Raw genomic sequence first — 18982 nt, 5'->3', positions numbered from 1 at the left:
GAACCCGTGTCCCCTGCATCGGCAGGCGGACTCTCAACCACTGCGCCACCAGGGAAGCCCTGTTAATGCAGATTTTAAAGGAAGTTAGATTCAAGTACACACAGCTTTCTGTTCCATAATGATTCCAATTATGAAACCCAGTATCACACCTGTAATAAAGGTAAAGAGCTAGAGGAAAGAAAGTGTGGAAAGACTGACACATTAAAACATGCAATCATAAGAAACCTATATCACTCAAATTCACTTGAGTGAAATTTTTTTTTTTTTTTTTTTTTTTTTTTTGTGGTATGCGTGCCTCCCTCTGCTGCGGCCTCTCCCGTTGCGGAGCACAGGCTGCGGACGCGCAGGCTCAGCGGCCATGGCTCAAGGGCCCAGCCGCTCCGCGGCATGTGGGATCCTCCCATACCGGGGCGCGAACCCGGTTCCCCTGCATCGGCAGGCGGTCGCGCAACCACTGCGCCACCAGGGAAGCCCCACTTGAGTGAAATTTTTAAAAAAGCTGTTACAGATTTGCTCTAGAATGAAGCCTAATAGAATGTGAGCCAGATCTTCTCACTGATTATTTGACACCTTAGACACTTGTAGAAAGCTTGAAACATTTTTTCTAGGCATCATTTGCTACATACAGCAAAACTGATTAATTCCAAATAGTAGCCTATGCACTGAACAATCTATTTATTAAATAATGATTAGTAGAGCTAGTAACAAAACCTCACATTTACATATAAATAATACTAAAAATAAAAAAATAATTCCCAGTTTCACATACCTTGTAAATCGACCACAACATCTCTATGATTGGAAAACTCATAAGAAAAGTGGCCGTAAGCCAAGCCATATTCTGTGGCTTTGTATTCTGTTTTCACCACTTTCGTGTTATTTGACAATTTTACAAATTCTCCCAGTATGTAAGGTTCCACACTGACACAACCTTTTATTGTCTTGCCCTCTAAAATCTGAAAAGTAGAAATGGGAGACAGTATAACAATGGTGAAGATCATGGTCTTTGACGTCAGAAGATCTCAATTTGAACCCAGGCTTTGCCACTTAGGAGCACTATTACTTCTCTAGATTTTGGTTTTCTTATTTGTAAAGTGGGTGTAATAATAGCTATAGGACCATTAAAAGGATTATATGAGACCATGCATGTAAAGTGGTTAACATGTATGTGGCATATAATGGAACCTAAAATTTTTATTATTCTTTTAATAAAAAGTGCAAATAAAAATTAGTCCATGAAGTGACCTATCCTAGGGGGCTGGCTTGCCAGGGCATGTAGCTAGATCATGCACTGTGACTCTGGGTTGGAATATCAGCTCAAGCATTTTTGTGCAATGTGATCTATTTTGTAGACTGTAGATCTATTTTGTTTCAAAGGTTAGAGTTAATGTTTTGTTTGTTAAATGCCCAGCATAGTGCTTCACATAAAGAAATTGCAAAATAGATAATAGCTATTATTAAATAAGTAATAAAAAATATGGGTCTAAAAATATCTCTGGCCAAAGTTAAAAAAAAAATTCTTTAGGGTGTAAATGTGCTAAGATCCAGCATCTTTGGGGAAGCAGGGTATTCTTAATCCAAAGAAGAGAAATGTCAGTGGGGATGGGTGCCTTTGCATATTTAAACAGATATCATAGTGAAGAAGGATTGGTCTCAATGGTCCCAGAGGGAAGAGCTACAATCCAGGTGGAAATTAGAAGATGACAGATCTGGGCCAACTTCCTAACAACTGGAATTATTTAAAGTAAAAAAAAAACAGTAATTATTTTTTTCTTACTGAAGGTGTTTAAGCTATGACTTAGTTATCACTTGATTGCAAGGGGTGGGGGTCAATGAATATGAAACAGGATTTATGCATCACGTTGAGGGAATAATTTGTATTAGATATGATCTTTAGGGTCCTTTCTCTCTCTCTAAAAGTACAAAGACAACACAAAAGAAAAGTATACTAAAAATGCTAACTCGACCATGAGGGACCAGGTACCAGGATCAACAGATCTTCCAATGTGACTTGACGGATCCAAATGATGCATCAGGGTACAGAGGGTCATATTTCTTACATATCTTACAAGCAGTTGAAGCAGAGGAAGCAGATGCAGGAAGCTGGTAACTGAGTTTATTGAATTTTACCAGAATGATGGTGGAGGTAGATGAATGGTAGGCTGGCAATAGAAATCTAACCTAATATATATTTACAGTCCTGCTTAATCAAACTCTTGATTTCTTTAATCTTACCAGTAATATTGAGGATGGTATGTAGAATATCTGTGTATGAATATTTTGTTCATAAAGTCTCCTGTTAAATTCTGTCACATAGTGCTGTGCAGTCATCTGCCTCTCCACATCGATGAAGTGGTGCCAGAGCCCCTTCTGCTCCTTGTATTCTTTCCCAACATATCTGTGAATGGAAAAAAACCACACAAAGAAATGCATACAGTAAGAAAGAAGAGATCAAGAGAGAGATGCAAAAATGCTTGAAAGATGTTACTCTTTCTCCACCTTAGATTGTTAATGTTATCTTATCTCATGACTCAAATAATTTTGTAAGAGCCACCTGAACACTGGAACATAATTCATACTAGCTGACTGATGGTTAAGTCTATGTGTCAACTTGATTTGTCCACAGGGTGCCTAAATATTTGGTCAAACATTATCCTGGGTGTTTCTGTGAGGGTGTTTTTGGATGAGTTTAACATTTAAATCAATAGACTGAGTAAAGTAGTTTGCCCTCCCTAATGTGAGTGGGCCTCATCCAGTTGAAGGGACAAATGGAACAAAAGGCTGACCTTCTTTCAAGTAACAGAGAATTCTTGCCTGACTGCTTCTGAGCTGGGACACTGATCTTTTCCTGCTTTGGGACTTGAACTGAAACATCATCTCCTCTTGGGTCTCAAGCCTGCTGGCCTTTGGACTGGAACTACATATCATCAGCTCTCCTGGATCTCCAGCTTGCCAATTATAGATGCTGAGACTTGCTAGCTTCCATAATTATGGGAGTCAATTCCTAAAAATAAATCTTTATATATATATATATATATATATATATATGTGTGTGTGCGTGTGTGTGTATATACACACACACACACGCACACACATATACCTTACTGGTTTTTTGTGTTTCTGGAGAATCCTAATACATTGACCCCAGATGAAACTGATTTTAAAGAGAAAGTGTCCACTTACTGTAGCAGTTCACCAGACTTCTTTGGTAAGTCAAGGGAGCCAGCATGGTTACTGGAAAGTGCATGGACTCTGGAAGCAGATCTTTCACTCCTTGCAGCATGACCTTATATTAGGTCAACTAATCAATCTGAAGGTTTCCTCTACCCTTTCCTTATATAATTACTTCATCTGTACAAATACTTGTTTTCTATCATCACCTATTATGTGCACAGCACTTTTTTTTTTTTTTTGCAGTACGTGAGCCTCTCACTGTTGTGGCCTCTCCCGTTGCGGAGCACAGGCTCCGGACGCACAGGCTCAGTGGCCATGGCTCACGGGCTCAGCCGCTCCGCGGCATGTGGGATCTTCCCGGACCGGGGCACGAACCCATGTCCCCTGCATCAGCAGGCGGACTCCCAACCACTGCGCCACCAGGGAAGCCCCTACACAACACTTTTTATCCTACTTGGGATTCACTGTGATTCCTGTATTTGAAGATTAGTATATTTTGGCAGTTCTGGAAAATTGTCAGAAATTATCTATTAAAATAGTAATTCTTTTCTATTTGCTCTGTTATCTTTTTCTGGTCAGATGTATGTTAGACCCTTTCACTCCATCTTCCCTGTCTCTTCTTCTCTCTTTTATTTCCCATCTCAGATCCTCCTATCATGTATCCTGGTATATTAGTTGCTTAGGACTGGTGTAACAAAGTGCCACAACGTGGGTGGCTTAAACAACAGAAACTGATTTTTCTCACAGTTCTAGAGTCTGTAAGTCTAAGATCAAGGTGTCAACAGAGCCATGTTCCCTCTGAAGGCATTAGGGAAGGATCTTTTCCAGGCCTCTCTCCTGGCTTCTGATAGTTCCTGCTTGGTGGCAGTGTAACTACAATTTTCACATGCATTCTCCCTGTGTGTGTCTATCTCCAAATTTCCTTTTTATAAGGATACCAGTCATAGTGGATGATGGACCTATCCTACTCCAGTATGAACTCATCTTAACTAATTACATCTGCAATGACTCCATTTCCAAATAAGATCACAGTCTGAGGTACTTGGGGTTATAACGTCAACTTGAATCTGGCGTTGGAGGGACACAATTATACCCATAACACCTGGCTTCACCACTTTGACGTGTGAATTGGTGCAGGTTTCTTAACATCTCTGTGTCTCAGTTCCCTCATCTGTAAGATGGGGATAATAATACAGTAGTAACTACCTCATAGGGTTTTTTGAAGATTAATTAAATTAGTATATCAATGACTTAAAACAGGGCTTGGGAAGTAGTAAGAAATGTACATGTTTACTATTATTATTATCATCAACAACCTTTTCAAGAAATGTATTTCTACTATTTAAGAGTCACCCAATTTCTCTCTTTTCTTCTCTTCCTATTTATTTCTTAGATTTTTTGGATTTGGCTAAAGATCAAGGTCTACATTAAATTAAAAGTCTTGCCTATAGGTCCTTTAAAATACACACATGGTATAAAATTAGGCCTTAAACCCAATGAGTACCACCTGTGATCACTAATTTTCAGGTGAGTTTTTGCTTAAAGTTGTCATCAAGAACTAAGGCCAAACAAAAAACTTTCCAGGTTATTTGCCTCAGGGGGGGTGGCATTTCTTTAAATAACCTATTTTTGAGCATGTAGCCATTCCTGTGTCCCTGCCTTATATCGGTGGTCTCTATGGATGGACCTAGAGACTGTCATACAGAATGAAGGAAGTCAGAAAGAGAAAAACAAATATCGTATATTAATGCATATATGTGGAATCTGAGAAAATTGGTATAGGCGATCTTATTTACAAAGCAGAAATAGAGACACAGATGTAGAGAACAAATGCATGATACCAAGGGGGAAGGGGGGACATGAATTGGGAGACTGGGACTGACACATATACACTATTGATACCATGTATAAAATAGACAACTAATGAGGACCTATTGTACAGCACAGGGAACTCAGTGCCCTGTGGTAACCTAAATGAGAAGGAAATCCAAAAAAGAGGGGATATATGTATATGTATAGCTGATTCACTTTGCTGTACAGTAGAAACTAACACAACATTGTAAAGCGACTATACTCCAACTGGGGGGAAAAAAAAAATATATATATATATATATCCGTGGTCTCTAAACTCATCCCATTCCATGTGTAACTTCTGTCACTAACTGCTCTCTCATCCCTCCCCTGCCCAAAACTTCTATGGAGGGTGTCTTAAGGATTCAGTATTCACTTATATCCCTGGATATGCTTCAACCCTGGCCTTAGAGGATTTTTCTGCCTTTTTTTGCAGGCTCGCCCGTTTACTTAGAAGTATGGCTTGCATAGTTTAGCCTTTCTTGCCAGCATTTTTAGTGACAGTGTTTAAGACTCTGTGGCCTGTCATATAGCCAGGAACACTATTTTTCTTATCTGTACAATGGGGTTTAATGTTCCCTAATGGGTTTGAAATCATGTATATAAAACATCCAGCCCAATGGCTGACATAATGTGGGTCCTCCATATATGATAACTGTTTAAGTAATGAGGAGGAGGAAAAAGGAGTTGAATTCTGAAAACATACATTTTAGCCATTTTTTCAGCCCTTTCAAAGTCTCATAAACAATTACTTAACAGAAGGGGAAAATTAGCCCTTTTTACATTAGTGATATAGGTGTTTTTAAGCAATACCTTCCCAGAGTTTCTTCTTGATGAAGATGATGTACCCAAAATGCATTCCTTTGTCTGCCTTTCTTCTTCACATTCAGGTAGTCCCCCAAATACACAACAGTTTCCTGGGCTGTCCATAGTTCAGATTTCTTGGAATATCGTAACAAAAGAGCATCTTGAAAAAAAGATAAGATGAATATTGATCTTATTTTTCAAAAAGATCTTACAATTCATGGATAAAATTGAAGTAACACAGGTCCCAGTCCAGCTCATTTGAAATATTCAACTTTTTAATATATTTTCTCAAACTTTATCCTCTTCTATGACTATTACTAAAAAGTTAGTGAAGTACGATAAAAAGGTAAAGCTTGAGAAATTACAATGAAGAATAGCCTTTGGTTCACAAAATCTCTTGTTTGTGATGGCAACGTATCAAGGTCAGAGCTTCTGTATGAAAGTAATGGAAAATAAAAGGGCTTTTTAAACAGCAAAATCCCAGAGACCATCTTGGAACAAGTGATAAGTGTGTGCATCTTCTTCTAATTATCTGGGGACCTCAAATAATAGAGGCTGCTACCTATGCCAGATCACACAGATAGAAATAAATTGAATAATTCTACCCCAAAGGTTCCTGGCGACTCCAGGAATCTTCGATTGCATATGAAAGTGCACCCTAGTTTTCTCTTACATATTTTGTTTAAGTTGGGAAAGTCCAGGAACTACTGAGAAAATATAGCTACTGTACAAAGATGCAAACTCACTGAAAAAGGAAAAGATAAGAGGAAAAAGTAAGGGTTGTTTCCACCTTAAAGAAAGGAAGACCAATGCTAGCAAGAAAACATCTCTTTAAGGGGGAAGACCAACATGAACCCTAAGGAAGAAATGCAACATTTTGGGATCCAAGTTAAAGTGAAGTGAACAAAGACTTCCAGTGTCTAGGTTGTGATAAAGGGTAAATGAACAGGAGACTCGGGAGAGAAAATACTTAAAGTGAGATAAACCCACAGGTCTGGGATCAGGAAGGGAGATGACGGGGTTGGGGGAGAAAGTGATCGCGGTTGGGTGACTCAGAGAAGCTGGGGAAGGAAATGGAAGGTGAGCTGCTTGCACACACACATAGAAAGGGCAGTGAACTGAGGGAAGAAGCAAGGAGAGAATGCATAACTTGTTCAGTTTTTTCAACTTTGGGCCTTGCTTCCTCCAATGTGTTTTTTCACCCATAAATTGGCACACAGACAAAACAATAAGGCAGCTACCTAACTCTCAGAAATATGATTTTGAAACTACAGAATCTCACAGTAAGCAGGTAAACCCTATTATTAGAAAATTTTGCTTCTTTTGGCAACAACCTGATCTGTCTTTTAGTCTGACTTCAAGGTGGCAGGCAAAACACTGAAATACTTTGAAACAGAAGTTCTTTACACCGGCTTTACACAAAGTCACTGGGGAGCTCTTAAAAAATACGGATGCCTGGATCACATCACAGACCCATTAGACTGGAATCTCTGGGGTAAGGCACTGGAAGTTTAAAAAAGCTAAAAAGCCTCTTGGGAGATTCTCAGGACTTCCCTGGTGGCGCAGTGGTTAAGAATCCGGCTGCCAATGCAGGGGACACGGGTTCGAGCCGTGGTCTGGGAAGATCCCACATGCTGCAGAGCAACTAAGCCCACGACAACTACTGAAGTCCGCACCTCTACAGCCCGTGCTCCACAACGAGAGAAGCCACCACAATGAGAAGCCTGTGCACCACAACGAAGAGTAGCCCTCGCTCGCCGCAACTAGAGAAAGCCCACGTGCAGCAATGAAGACCCAAAGTAGCCTTTAAAAAAAAAAAAAGCCTCTTGGGAGATTCTCATGCGATACCAGTGTTGAGAACTACTACTTTAGTATCCAGTGCTCAACGATCTATATAGTTTGTTTCCTCTGAAATGCATTTTACAATAGTTTTTTTTTTCTCATTCAAATAATTCTTCAGTACCTTGGAGGGCATTACAATGTGATCCTCTGGGCTAAGAGAAGAACCTTCTTTTGTCTTTGTCCCAGCTTTCCACCACTTCTAAGCTGTGTTGGACATGCTGATGGCTGGGTGGCCCCAGCCGAGGCTTCCTGCTAGGGGAAGAGACCTTGCGCTGTTCCTTAAGCAGGAAGCAGTTGCTAATTGTACCTGATCAATCCATTGACTGGCAAGAAACCACTTAGGACAGGTGTGAAAATCTCTGCCCACTAGAAGGATGATGTGTAACTAGGTCAAACCCCATCTCCCTAGGATTTGAATGGGAAAAACAGAGAAAAATCAGCTGGTTGGTAATGAGAAACAGTGGAGGAGACAAATGCTGAGTGTATATGGCATCCAGAGCTGTTTTAAGCCCTGACTGATGACTGCTCCCGAGTCCTGTAAGATTCTCCCTTACTGCCTTGTGCGTCTTTATAGCAGGGAAGAAGGTCCCTGAACTACACATTTCTCTATATATTCACAAAGCATAACAGGGGTCGATATCTTTCATGAGCTTTAAGTGATCTACATAACAAGAGCTTCAGAGGGCCCCGAACATGCAGAGATGCTTCCTGAAAGGCTGTACTTACTATGTGCTCCATGGAGATGCCTGGACTTAAAAACTCCTGTATTCTCCAGTCTCTGGAACAGCCAATCATGCCTCACCCCTGCCAAGAGTTTTTCTAAGTCATCAGGCTGCAGGGTGCGAGCCTTAAGGATCTTTTGCGTTGTCATTCCTGGCAATGAAACAAAAGAACTGCCACTGGAATTCAGAAAGGACCATGGGTTTTCTCCCTCAGAAGAACCACTGGAAATTGCGGGTGATTCCAACCACCATGCCAAGGACGAGCTGGAGCTCTGGCTGCAGTTTAGCAGGTTTCCAGGTTCATTTGCTTCCTCTGTGGTAGTGCAGTCCTTGCTGAGGACAGGGATGGAAGTGTTACCACTTACCGAGGAACTGGGGATCTGGGCTCCCTGAACACGCAGCTCCCTCAGAGCACATGGTCTGTGAGAGCCATGTATGCTTGTGGCATGAACATCTGTGCTGTCCAGCAGTTGGCTCTCCTCATCCACCGTGGAGGCATCAGGGTCAATGCCCTGCTCTTTGACTGAGCCACCACTTTTCCTTGAGTCAGGATTTTGTACAAGCCAATGAGGAGTGAAAGTGCTACATGCTATCATGGAACTTTTGCCCAGAGGCTCGTCCACAACTATGTGGAAGTCTACGGGCATATCTTCTGCTCTCTCTGCTGTTTCTTCCTCTGGGTCAACCCAGAAGGGGCTACCTTTAAATGTGGGACCTTTGTCTCCTTTGATTTCTTCTCTCTTCTCTTCATGCCTGTCTTTGGCGTCACAGTTGATTTCTGGAAACTTATCAATTATTTCAAAGGTTTCTTCTTCTTGGATCGAAGGATATGTGGCCATGTTCTTGGGCCAACCAGAATCAGAAGACCAAGAAGCAGAACCAAATGAGGGTCTGGAATGAGCAGAATTATTTCTGGACCCCACATTTCCAGCTTCCCACATACCTTCTGGAGCTCCTTTTAACAGCCCTTCACCTGAGGCCAACAAAGTGCCTGCTGTGTTATGAGGAGGAAAAGTTGTCAAGGGCATGGGCTTGTGTAGTTGACTTTGAGAAGACTCTAAACTGTCATCCCTGGACACCTGGAGAGAGAGACCATGAAGCTCTGAAGACAGTGGATGTACAGCTCTGCTCTCCCCATCGGCCTCCAGTTCTTCTGCCAGGGCAGTGGAACACTGAGTGTCCACATGATGTTCTTCCTTGCTAGGCTCTCTTCTGGCTGACATATCACCAACATCGTAATTCCCTTCCTCCCAGCTTATAGAAGAACTACACCCTGATAACTTGCTCCAAGAACTGGAGCTCTGGCTGTTGCTCAGAGACTTGTTCAAAACAGCTCCCCCACCACTGTTATGGTCTGTTGATTCAGCCTCAGTCTCCACATCTTCATCCACGGAGACTCGAAATGCATCAGAACCGGCCCAATTTCTCCTTCCTACCCTCCTGAGTTTCTCCCAACCATTCTCAGCCATTTGGGAGGAAGATATTACCATGCCTTTTTCAAAACGTGGTTTGTCCTCAGTAGTACTCACAGTATCTATGTTTTTTGTTTGTGTTTTTAGATCAGTGATACAGACTCCTGTTTTTGTACCTTTCTGTTTATTTTTGTTGTTTCCACAAGTGCTTTCAAATATTTCACACACTGAAGTGTGGTGCTGTGAATAGCTTTCAAGAATTTTTTGGAAATCCACTTGCCCATGCAAGATGGGTTTCTCCAACCCACACTTGAAACCCTCTGGAACATAAGACTTGTCATCTAAATTTGAGAAGCCTTGAACTTGTAACTGTTCCTTCACCCTGGTGATAACAGACATGATTTCCTGAGAGACAGCTTCTCTCTCCTGACTTCTGGAGGAAGTACTGAAAGTATACAGCTTTCCCATAGCTTCACTACAGAGCTGACTTGCTGTGTGGACCGTCTCCATCTCCCCATAGAGCCTCTGGTGCACCGTGGTGAGACCGAAAGCAGCTTTAAGAAAACTATGGAGCTCCTGTTTTCCAGTAACTGGTTCATCACATTTCTTGGTAAGGAGGCCAATTTCAAAGGCCTCTTTGGCTTCACACAGATATGAATCTTTCATTCCTGGAGGACAGTCACTAGAACTACTATATGACAACAGGCATGTGCCGCGAATATTCTGAGGAAAATACCAAATACAAAATCAGACACTGAATTGGAAACTGGAGGTGAATCAGGGAAAACTTTTCATCCCTGGAGGACAGTCATTAGAAATATCATAAAAAAATAAGCATGTGCCATGGAAAAATACAGAAACTACCAGCTACCATCCTACTGTAGTCCTGATACTTTTTGATCAAAGACGATAAATTTGTTATTGTTGCTATTGTTAGTTTTAGCAAACAGAGTCTATACGTGGAATGTGGACATAATAATTGTGCTATATACAAACACATCATTTGTTTAATAATAGTCGAAACAATAGATTAGTGGCTTCCAAACCCCTCTGTGCATTTGAATCACCTGGGCAGTATTTCATAATGAAAGGTTTCTGGGTACAAATCCCAGGGATACATTTAGTGGATTTAGGGTAGAGCCCAAGAATATGTATTTTGAAAGTGCTTTTAGGTGATTCTGACATGCTTGGGAACCACTGTTCTAGAGCAGATAACATCAAATCCTCCCGCTGTATTAAGTTAGCTCCCACCAGGATGTCACTACTCTGAATGATAAAACCTTTACATATGTGAGGTCTGACCACAATTACCTAATGATATACACAAAGCCTATTTTAAGGTTAGACCCTTCCCTCCCACCAGTTACATCTGTCACTGGAGAGAGGAGCAGTGAGGGCTGTACTGTTTACCATAGCCGTGAGCACGAAGAGAGGCGTGTAGGGACTGAAGGCAGCTGCCAGCTTGCAGGCTTCAGCGGCTGACAGCAAATGGTGGTCAAACTCCTTCAGCAAGCCCTGAGAGAAAACAGGAGGCCAAGTGTACTGTTGACAATTATTGATCCATTAGCAAAAGACAGGCTATAAAATTCCTTTGCTTTTCTTTCAAGATTCTGAGGCATGCCCTGCGCCTCATCACAACCATTTCAGAACAGGGCCAAGAAAGAGTAAGTAGGTCAAAAGACCCCAGGACAGTGACTGTCCTTTCCCCCACACCCATACATCATCCATCCCCAACGTGTACCGCAGAGAAGGCCTCACGTGTGCAAACATTCACACCTGCCTGCCTGTGCAAAGTAATTCAGACAAGTTTCTTTGGAGGATCGTGCAGCTCTTTGTTCACAGAACTCTGCACATTTTGCAGTCAGATTCACTGATGATTTCTGCATTGTTCTTGGCAAAGAGCCCTTTAATGTACGATTTCACAGCAATAAGATTCAATCATTTATTCAGAAATATGTATTGAGTACCTCCATGTGCCAGGCACTGTTCTAGCCACGAAGGAGAGAGCAGACAGTGAGCCTGCAATAAGCTTATTTCCTGTTAAGGGGAGATCAGTCAATACACAAAATAAGTAAAATGCATAGTATTTGAGATGGCAGCAAGTGTTCCAAAGGAAAATAAAGCGAGAAGAGGTTGAGGAGGCCCAAGGCAGAAGGGCAGTTTGCAATGTTAAATAGTCCTCAGAGACAACTTCACTGAACAAGGGGCATAACTCTTTTCCTGTGTTTTGGTCTGTCTGACAGCAAAAGCAACATTTTGCTAAGATTCAGATTGCTAGCAGCAAGCTGTATGTGTTCTTATGCTACACTAATTAGTACTGAGTACAGTTACTGTTGCTGCTTTGGTATTTTTTTAAAATAAATGTATTTATTTTATTTATTTATTTTTGGCTGCGTTGAGTCTTCGTTGCTGTGCGCGGGCTTTCTCTAGCTGTGGTGAGCGGGGGCTACTCTTCATCTACGGTGAGCGGGCTTCTCATTGAGATGGCTTCTCTTGTTGCGGAGCACGGGCTCTAGGCGCACGGGCTTCAGTAGTTGTGGCTCGCGGGCTCTAGAGCTCAGGCTCAGTAGTTGTGGCGCACGGGCTTAGTTGCTCCACAGCATGCGGGATCTTCCCGGACCAGGGCTCGAACCCGTGTCCCCTGCACTGGCAGGCAGATTCTTAACTGCTGGCCATCAGGGAAGTCCTGCTTTGGTATTTTTAAAAAGGCAGTAATTGATGATACCATTAAAAATCTCAATTTCAGTGCAGTGCAGGAGAGAAGTCAATGTCTGTGCGATGCCCCAAACTGGTTAGAGACCTGGCTTCTGCTCCCAGTTCTCTTTCTTACTGATTGTACAAGTAGCAGAGGTCACTTAGTTTCTCTGGACCTTAGTTTATTTTTCTCTAAAATGGGACTGACACATTTTGCTCTACCTACCTCATAGGTAGATGTGTTGTATGTGGATCACATACATATATACACACACTTTTTGAATTATAAAGCAATATACAAATATTTGTAATCATTATCACAGATAAGAGCCTGAGCAAGCGACTGATGCTCTGATTTGAACAGATGGTAATTAAAGTCTTAAAGTTATTACCCCTTTACTTTGTCATTGAGAGAGCCCAAGTGTGGAAACTGCATTTTGTGATAATTTGAAAGGAAATCATGGGGTTCAAAGCATTTATCACTTTGATTTCATTCATTCATTCATCCATCAGTCTTTTTTTCCCCAGTACCCTCTGTAGGTCTGGTACTGTGCTAGGTGCTAGGATAATAAAGCCAAAGAGGACACCATAGGAACTGTCTCCAGGACTGCTCACATTACTTGAAGAGGGGAGACACTGTGCCCCCTGGCTCCTGGAGAGAGAGCTAACCAAGCGCCAAGAATAATGCTGACGGTTTTGTAGGTGATGCCACTCTGCACCGTGGTTTTGACAAGTGATAGTTACCAAGGTAATTTCAGGATTGCTTTTAAACTTTTCATAATCTTTCCTGCTCATGGAAACAAAGATATCTGCCAGTATACCTAGTGATGTGGAAATGCCCTGTAAGGAAATACAAACAAAACACAGATTAGGAATTCACAGTCAATTGTTGCTCTCATCTCAAGGCCTAAAGTCAATGATTAGCCTTCTAAATAAACCATGGCTTATTATTATTGCTATTGTGATTATGACACTGCGGATACTTCTCAACTGGATGTCACCGGGCTTGAAAGATCATCACATCCTGAGGACATGGGAGTAATGCAAACTCAGCTATTTCTTAGTTGGGCTTCACTGGATTGTCAACACTAACTTGTCCATACTGCTAGGCATAATGAATTGGCCCAAGCAAGAGTCCCCACACCCCATTCCACCTGTGCTGTTAAAAGGACTGTAGGCAGCAGTGCTGCTGACACAGCTCGGGAAGACGTATAACCCAAAGCTTCAATTAACAAGGAGAATATTCTCACAGAGTCACAGAGAATGAAAACATCAAGTAGGAAGGCAAAAGTTGCTTCTCAATTTCTTGAATAAAGATGCTGCGTAAACAGTTAATCGAAGTCTTTTCCCACTCAACTCAAGAAAAATGATTTTACATATGAGCAACTTGACCATCTCAACTTTGCTATGGAATTAGGTAAAGGCTAAATATATAATAAAATAGGTATCAAAAATAAATGGATTGGTAGAAATAAATGCATAAATAGTTATAATTATATATAGAAATACTAAATATATGCCAGGCGTCTAGCTGTGAATGAGGACGAGCAAGATACTAGAAGGAAGTTACCAAATGTTCCTGGTCCGGTGCCTGTGTAGAATCAATAAAAATAGGACCAATAAAATTGATAAATGATAAACTAAATTGTGCCATAAGGAGATAATCTTTCAAAGACAAGTATAGGAAACGAGAAAATTAGCACTAGACAAACAACCTTTTTATCTGGCTGAGGAAGTGTCAGATATCCTATGATTGAGGCCCATATTAACTCTGCTGCTTCGTACCACATCCCTGCAAAAAAGGAGGAGATGGGAAAAACTGCTAGTATCTGCGAGTATCTGTGCTCTTGTGTCAGAAAATACCTTTAAAAAATAATACAGAAAGAAGATTCATTGGATTTTGTTAAGAAAATATATGACTAGATTAGATTGACAGTAATCAGCAGATAGCAATCTGCTGGAAAAACAGCAATCTGTTTTTCCAGTTGGTTTAATACAGATAATTTTTCCCTTTCACAGGGAAACAGTAAGAAATATTATATATTACCTGTGTACATATAAGATATATTAATATAGAAATAATTTTCTCCATTATTTACAAGATAACAATTACCATCCTCTGATAAATTTCAAATACATTAGTCTGCATTTTAAAGTATAATTAGGGTCCTATAAACTTAGCTTGTAAAACTCAGGAATACCTTCCCAGGAACGAATGGGTAAGCTGTCAGGGTGGGTTTAGAATAAGGTGTCACTATATCAAATGGAGTCCTAATGAGCTGAGAGCCAGATGCCAGAAATAATACCGAGAATCCTGTGGTTAACAGTCATAATATACAACTGTAAATTTCTTTAACAAAACTCAACAGAAAAATATTTTGTTTTGTTAATGTTCATAACATTCCTGGCATCTTAAGTGTCATTCTCTTTTCCATAAGGAAACTAAGGGAAGTAGGGATGAACTGTATCAACCAGATACAATGAGAAAAGTCCATAGTAAAATCTTGTAGCCAGACTTGGTAAATGAGCCTTGAGAGGATGACTGTACCTAACTTCTGCAGAATTTGCCCTCTGATCTGTATGCAGACCGACTGCACCAGGACCTTGTCGCTTTCATTTCTGTACAGCCAGGTACCTACAATAAAGAGGAAGAAAAGAAAAGCATTTTTGGCCTTGAATTATTTTAAAAATTTTTTTAAAAATTAATGTTTATTTATTTATTTATTTTGGCTGCACCACTAAGCATGTGGGATCTTAGTTCCCTGACCAGGGATCGAACCTGTGCCCCCTGCAGTGGGAGCATGGAGTCTTAATCACTGGACCTCCAGGGAAGTCCCTGGCCTTGAATTATTAAAGAAGTGGCCTGGTGAAATAAAACGATTTTCATAGAAGCCTTAATGAACACATGTGATATAAATTCGGGAGACGATCTCTTCTTTGTATTTAGAATAAGGTCCATACTTCTTGCCGCAACCTATAAGGCTTCACAGGAACTGAATCCTGCCTGGTCTCCACCTCTCCTCGTCACCAACTGGGCTCTGCCATGCAGCTTCATTGTGTTCCTTATAATAGCAGCCGTCTCCTGCTTCATGGTATCTGCACTTGCCATTCCCTCTAGCTAGAGGGAGGGATTCCACCCCCTCTAGCTCCTACTTCAGGGCTCATCCTCAGTGCTACTGCCTCCGAGGTTTCCCCAGGTTAATTAACTACAGTGTCACCCCCACTGTCTTGTGGTTGCCTCATGGAGGGCGGGATCCATCCCATCCACCCAAAATTGGTTTGAATGTTGAAACTGATGACTCTACACACGCACTAAGAGTATATGAAAAGATTTAGTGCTCACATAATGAGCCTTTCTGAGGAGAGCAGGGAAGGCACCCAAGCTGGTTCTTTTGACTTAAGTGAAGGGAGTGGTGAGTGGCTTTTGTTTTTATTGTGATTAGGGTGTGGGTCTGGGGTAAAGGTTCCCACAGCTAGGCCAGGGTTTACTGATAAATGAGCTTTAAAAAAAATCAGCCTGGGGGCTTCCCTGGTGGCACAGTGGTTGAGAGTCTGCCTGCCGATGCAGGGGACACGGGTTCGTGCCCCAGACCGGGAAGGAAGATCCCACATGCCGCGAAGCGGCTGGGCCCGTGAGCCATGGCTGCTGAGGCTGTGCGTCCGGAGCCTGTGCTCCGCCACGGGAGAGGCCACAGCAGTGAGAGGCCCGCGTACCGCAAAAAAAAAAAAAAAATCAAGTCTGTCCAGATGTGGGGCAAAGAGGGAAGAAGCTGGGGCCTGACAGCTGCCAGTTGCCAAACATCAAAAATAAAGTCAGACTCATTATTACATATTCTTATTATTCTGTGTCACATCACCCTCCTTACTTTCTCCCTAGCTTTTAATCTGTGTGTGCGTGCGTGCGTGCGTGTGTGTGTGTGTGTGTGTGTGGTGGAGAAGATGGGAAGTATGCATATTGTAGGTTAGTGATGGTGGCCACAAATGGGGGTATGTGGTCAATATCTGTATTTCAAACTGCCTCCCCACTGGAAATGTCTACAAGTTTCAAGGAGCTCAGGACCTTATATCCAAGCATATTGAGCCTAAAAGTCGACTAGGAATTGTGTTCAACGTAATGGGAAACTTGTTGACTTAAGTGCCCAGAAATTCAGACAAGGTATTTGAGGCTTAAATTGTTACCCAACTATTAGGACTTGCTTCCTTTCATGTATGATTAAATATCAAAAGAAATCTATTTCAAAGTAAGTTTTTATTATAGCTCTTCTGTAGCAAAATAAAATTTATTTTCCAGACCCTTTAAATACATAAAACTGTAAGTGTATTCTCCTGAATTTACAGGCTCAATTTCCATTCACAATTCTTTTCAAAGCTGTAGCTGAGCCCTTTCTGAGGTCCAGGGAGTTACCTACTTTCACAGCGAATGTTGATTAGATAACACACTCTACAATAAAGCAGGGCGATATTAGAAGAGTTGGTTGGGTTGTTTTGTTTTGTTTTTGTTTTTAAATAGAGAAAATGGAAACATAGAGAAGTAACCTGCTTAACCAAAGCCATTTCATTCGTCAGTAGCAGAGCCAGTCCTAGGTAGTTCTGGGAACGTCTAGTATATAGTAACTACCAGGTCATTACATTTTATTTATTTATTTATTTATTTATATTTATTTATTTAGGCTGTGCTGGGTCTTCATGGCGGTGCATGGGCTTCTTTAGTTGCGATGTGTGGGCTTCTCTAGTTGCGGCGTGCAGGCTCACTTGCGGTATGTGGGATCTTAGTTCTCTGACCAGAGATCGAACCCTGGCCCAGTGCATTGGGAGCGTGCAGTCATAAGCACTGGACCACCAGGGAAGTCCCCATTAAGTTGTTTTTAAACTGCAACTCTGGTAGGGGTGGAGGGTGAAGGTCATTGTGAAGATATGAGAGCACCTTACCTGTTGCTCCATTGTTGCTTATTAGACTGCTCAGGATATACTCTGCTTTTAAAAGTTTCCCTGAAAAGAAGCAACACATAATTAGTTCTGAACATGTGCTTTAAATACTGCTGTTCATGCTCTAAGGTTAACACATTATAACGGGGAAACATTCTATTTTAAAATTTAAAATCAGTAACTACATCATACACAAAAGTGAAAAAGAGGATGAAGTTTTCAGGAACTGGTAAGGTGGGAAGTTGTACAGTATCTGAAATTGCAATCAGATTCATATACATGTACATACATATACACACACATATTCATTCATATGAATGAATAATCCATTCATATAGAGTAAGCCTTGAGAAGTAAAGGCAAACCTTTGTCAAAGGCTGTGTCTCCTTTTTGTGAAAACTATGCCTCCAGAAGTGGAGGAGAGTTGCCCGTGAATAGGTCTATTTACAGAATTATCAGGAAGGAGTTTTTTTTGGGGGTGGGTAGAGAGGTTCTTTGTAAACTTTTCATTTATTTCATTAACACCATGTAGGAGGGGCCTACACTATGGATGGCTGTTTTTCTGTAAGGAGGAAACTCAATCATTCATCCTTTTATCCATTTCTGCTCTTAGGTGCCTCTAAGCCCCATATGACCTGGCCCCTGGGACTTCTTTGACCTTTTCTCTTAGCATTCTTTCCCTCACCCTCACTCCTTCTACTTTGGTTACAGTGGCCTCCTGACTGTTTCTTGAATCTGCCAGGCTTGCTCCCATGTCAGGGTTTTTGTACTTATTTTAGTCTGGAATGCGTTTATTCCAGGTATCTCCAAGGCTTGCTCCCTTCTCCTTCAGGTCTTTGCTCAAATGTCACTTCACTGTCTCATAAGGCCTTCCCTGACCACCCTATTTCAAAGTGCAGATACAGACATATACCTGACTGTGGTAGACTGTGATCCAAAGGAGGTCACAACAATATCTTCTATCCCACATGCTCTTCTGCAACGTGACCTTGCCATTCCTCCATCAAGAAGTGGAATCTGTTTTCCTTCTCCTTGAGCCTGAACTGGCCCTGTGACCTGTTATGACCAATCGATGTGGCAGAAGTGACACTGTGTACCTTTCTGGTCGGGACATTAAGAGATGCCTCTGGAGTGTGGATGTTTCTCTACAGCATAATTTTGTACTTGATCTCCTAGGTCCCGGAAATTTCAGTCCTGAATTAGTTTTTTCTTAATTACTTGGTGGCTGATTCCCTCTCTTGTGGGTAAATTCAGACTCCACACAGACATGTGGCACAGACTTGAGGTTTTCATTTCTTTACAGAGATTTTTTTTGGCCTCCACCTCAGAGCTTGGGCAGAGAATAAGCTTCCTCATCACCTCTCTGGGTGGGCTGGTAGAGCAGTTCAGTCCCATTTCATAGCTGTGCAAACCTTTAAGGATTCCAGCTTTATGCAAATATTTCACTCCAAGTAGGCCCAAGGCCCTGTCTCGTCCCTGCACAGGAATTAAAGTGGCAATCCCTTCCCCTAGGACTATATCCAAGTGTAAATCTCTTTGGCTATAGTGTCAGGA

The 18982-nt window shown here is 41.6% G+C and overlaps 1 protein-coding gene across 1 annotated transcript in view; it reads right to left on the bottom strand.

Moving 5' to 3' along the window:
• Positions 1 to 18982, bottom strand: part of ALPK1 (alpha kinase 1) — a 133655-nt gene that overhangs the window by 12367 nt on the left and 102306 nt on the right. Inside the window, exons 7-15 of the mRNA XM_024119298.3 lie at positions 17432 to 17491; positions 15051 to 15137; positions 14218 to 14294; positions 13247 to 13342; positions 11219 to 11323; positions 8401 to 10531; positions 5839 to 5992; positions 2236 to 2398; positions 770 to 956 (exon numbers count right to left, since the gene is read on the bottom strand). Coding sequence (XP_023975066.1) covers positions 770 to 956; positions 2236 to 2398; positions 5839 to 5992; positions 8401 to 10531; positions 11219 to 11323; positions 13247 to 13342; positions 14218 to 14294; positions 15051 to 15137; positions 17432 to 17491 — 3060 coding nt within the window. The remainder of the gene's footprint in view (positions 1 to 769; positions 957 to 2235; positions 2399 to 5838; positions 5993 to 8400; positions 10532 to 11218; positions 11324 to 13246; positions 13343 to 14217; positions 14295 to 15050; positions 15138 to 17431; positions 17492 to 18982) is intronic.

Source organism: Physeter macrocephalus, chromosome 7 (genome assembly GCF_002837175.3).
Source record: "Physeter macrocephalus isolate SW-GA chromosome 7, ASM283717v5, whole genome shotgun sequence".
Taxonomy (NCBI): Eukaryota; Metazoa; Chordata; class Mammalia; order Artiodactyla; family Physeteridae; genus Physeter; species Physeter macrocephalus.
Note: the sequence above shows the minus strand (reverse complement) of the source record. Positions and strands in the feature narration are given on the sequence as shown.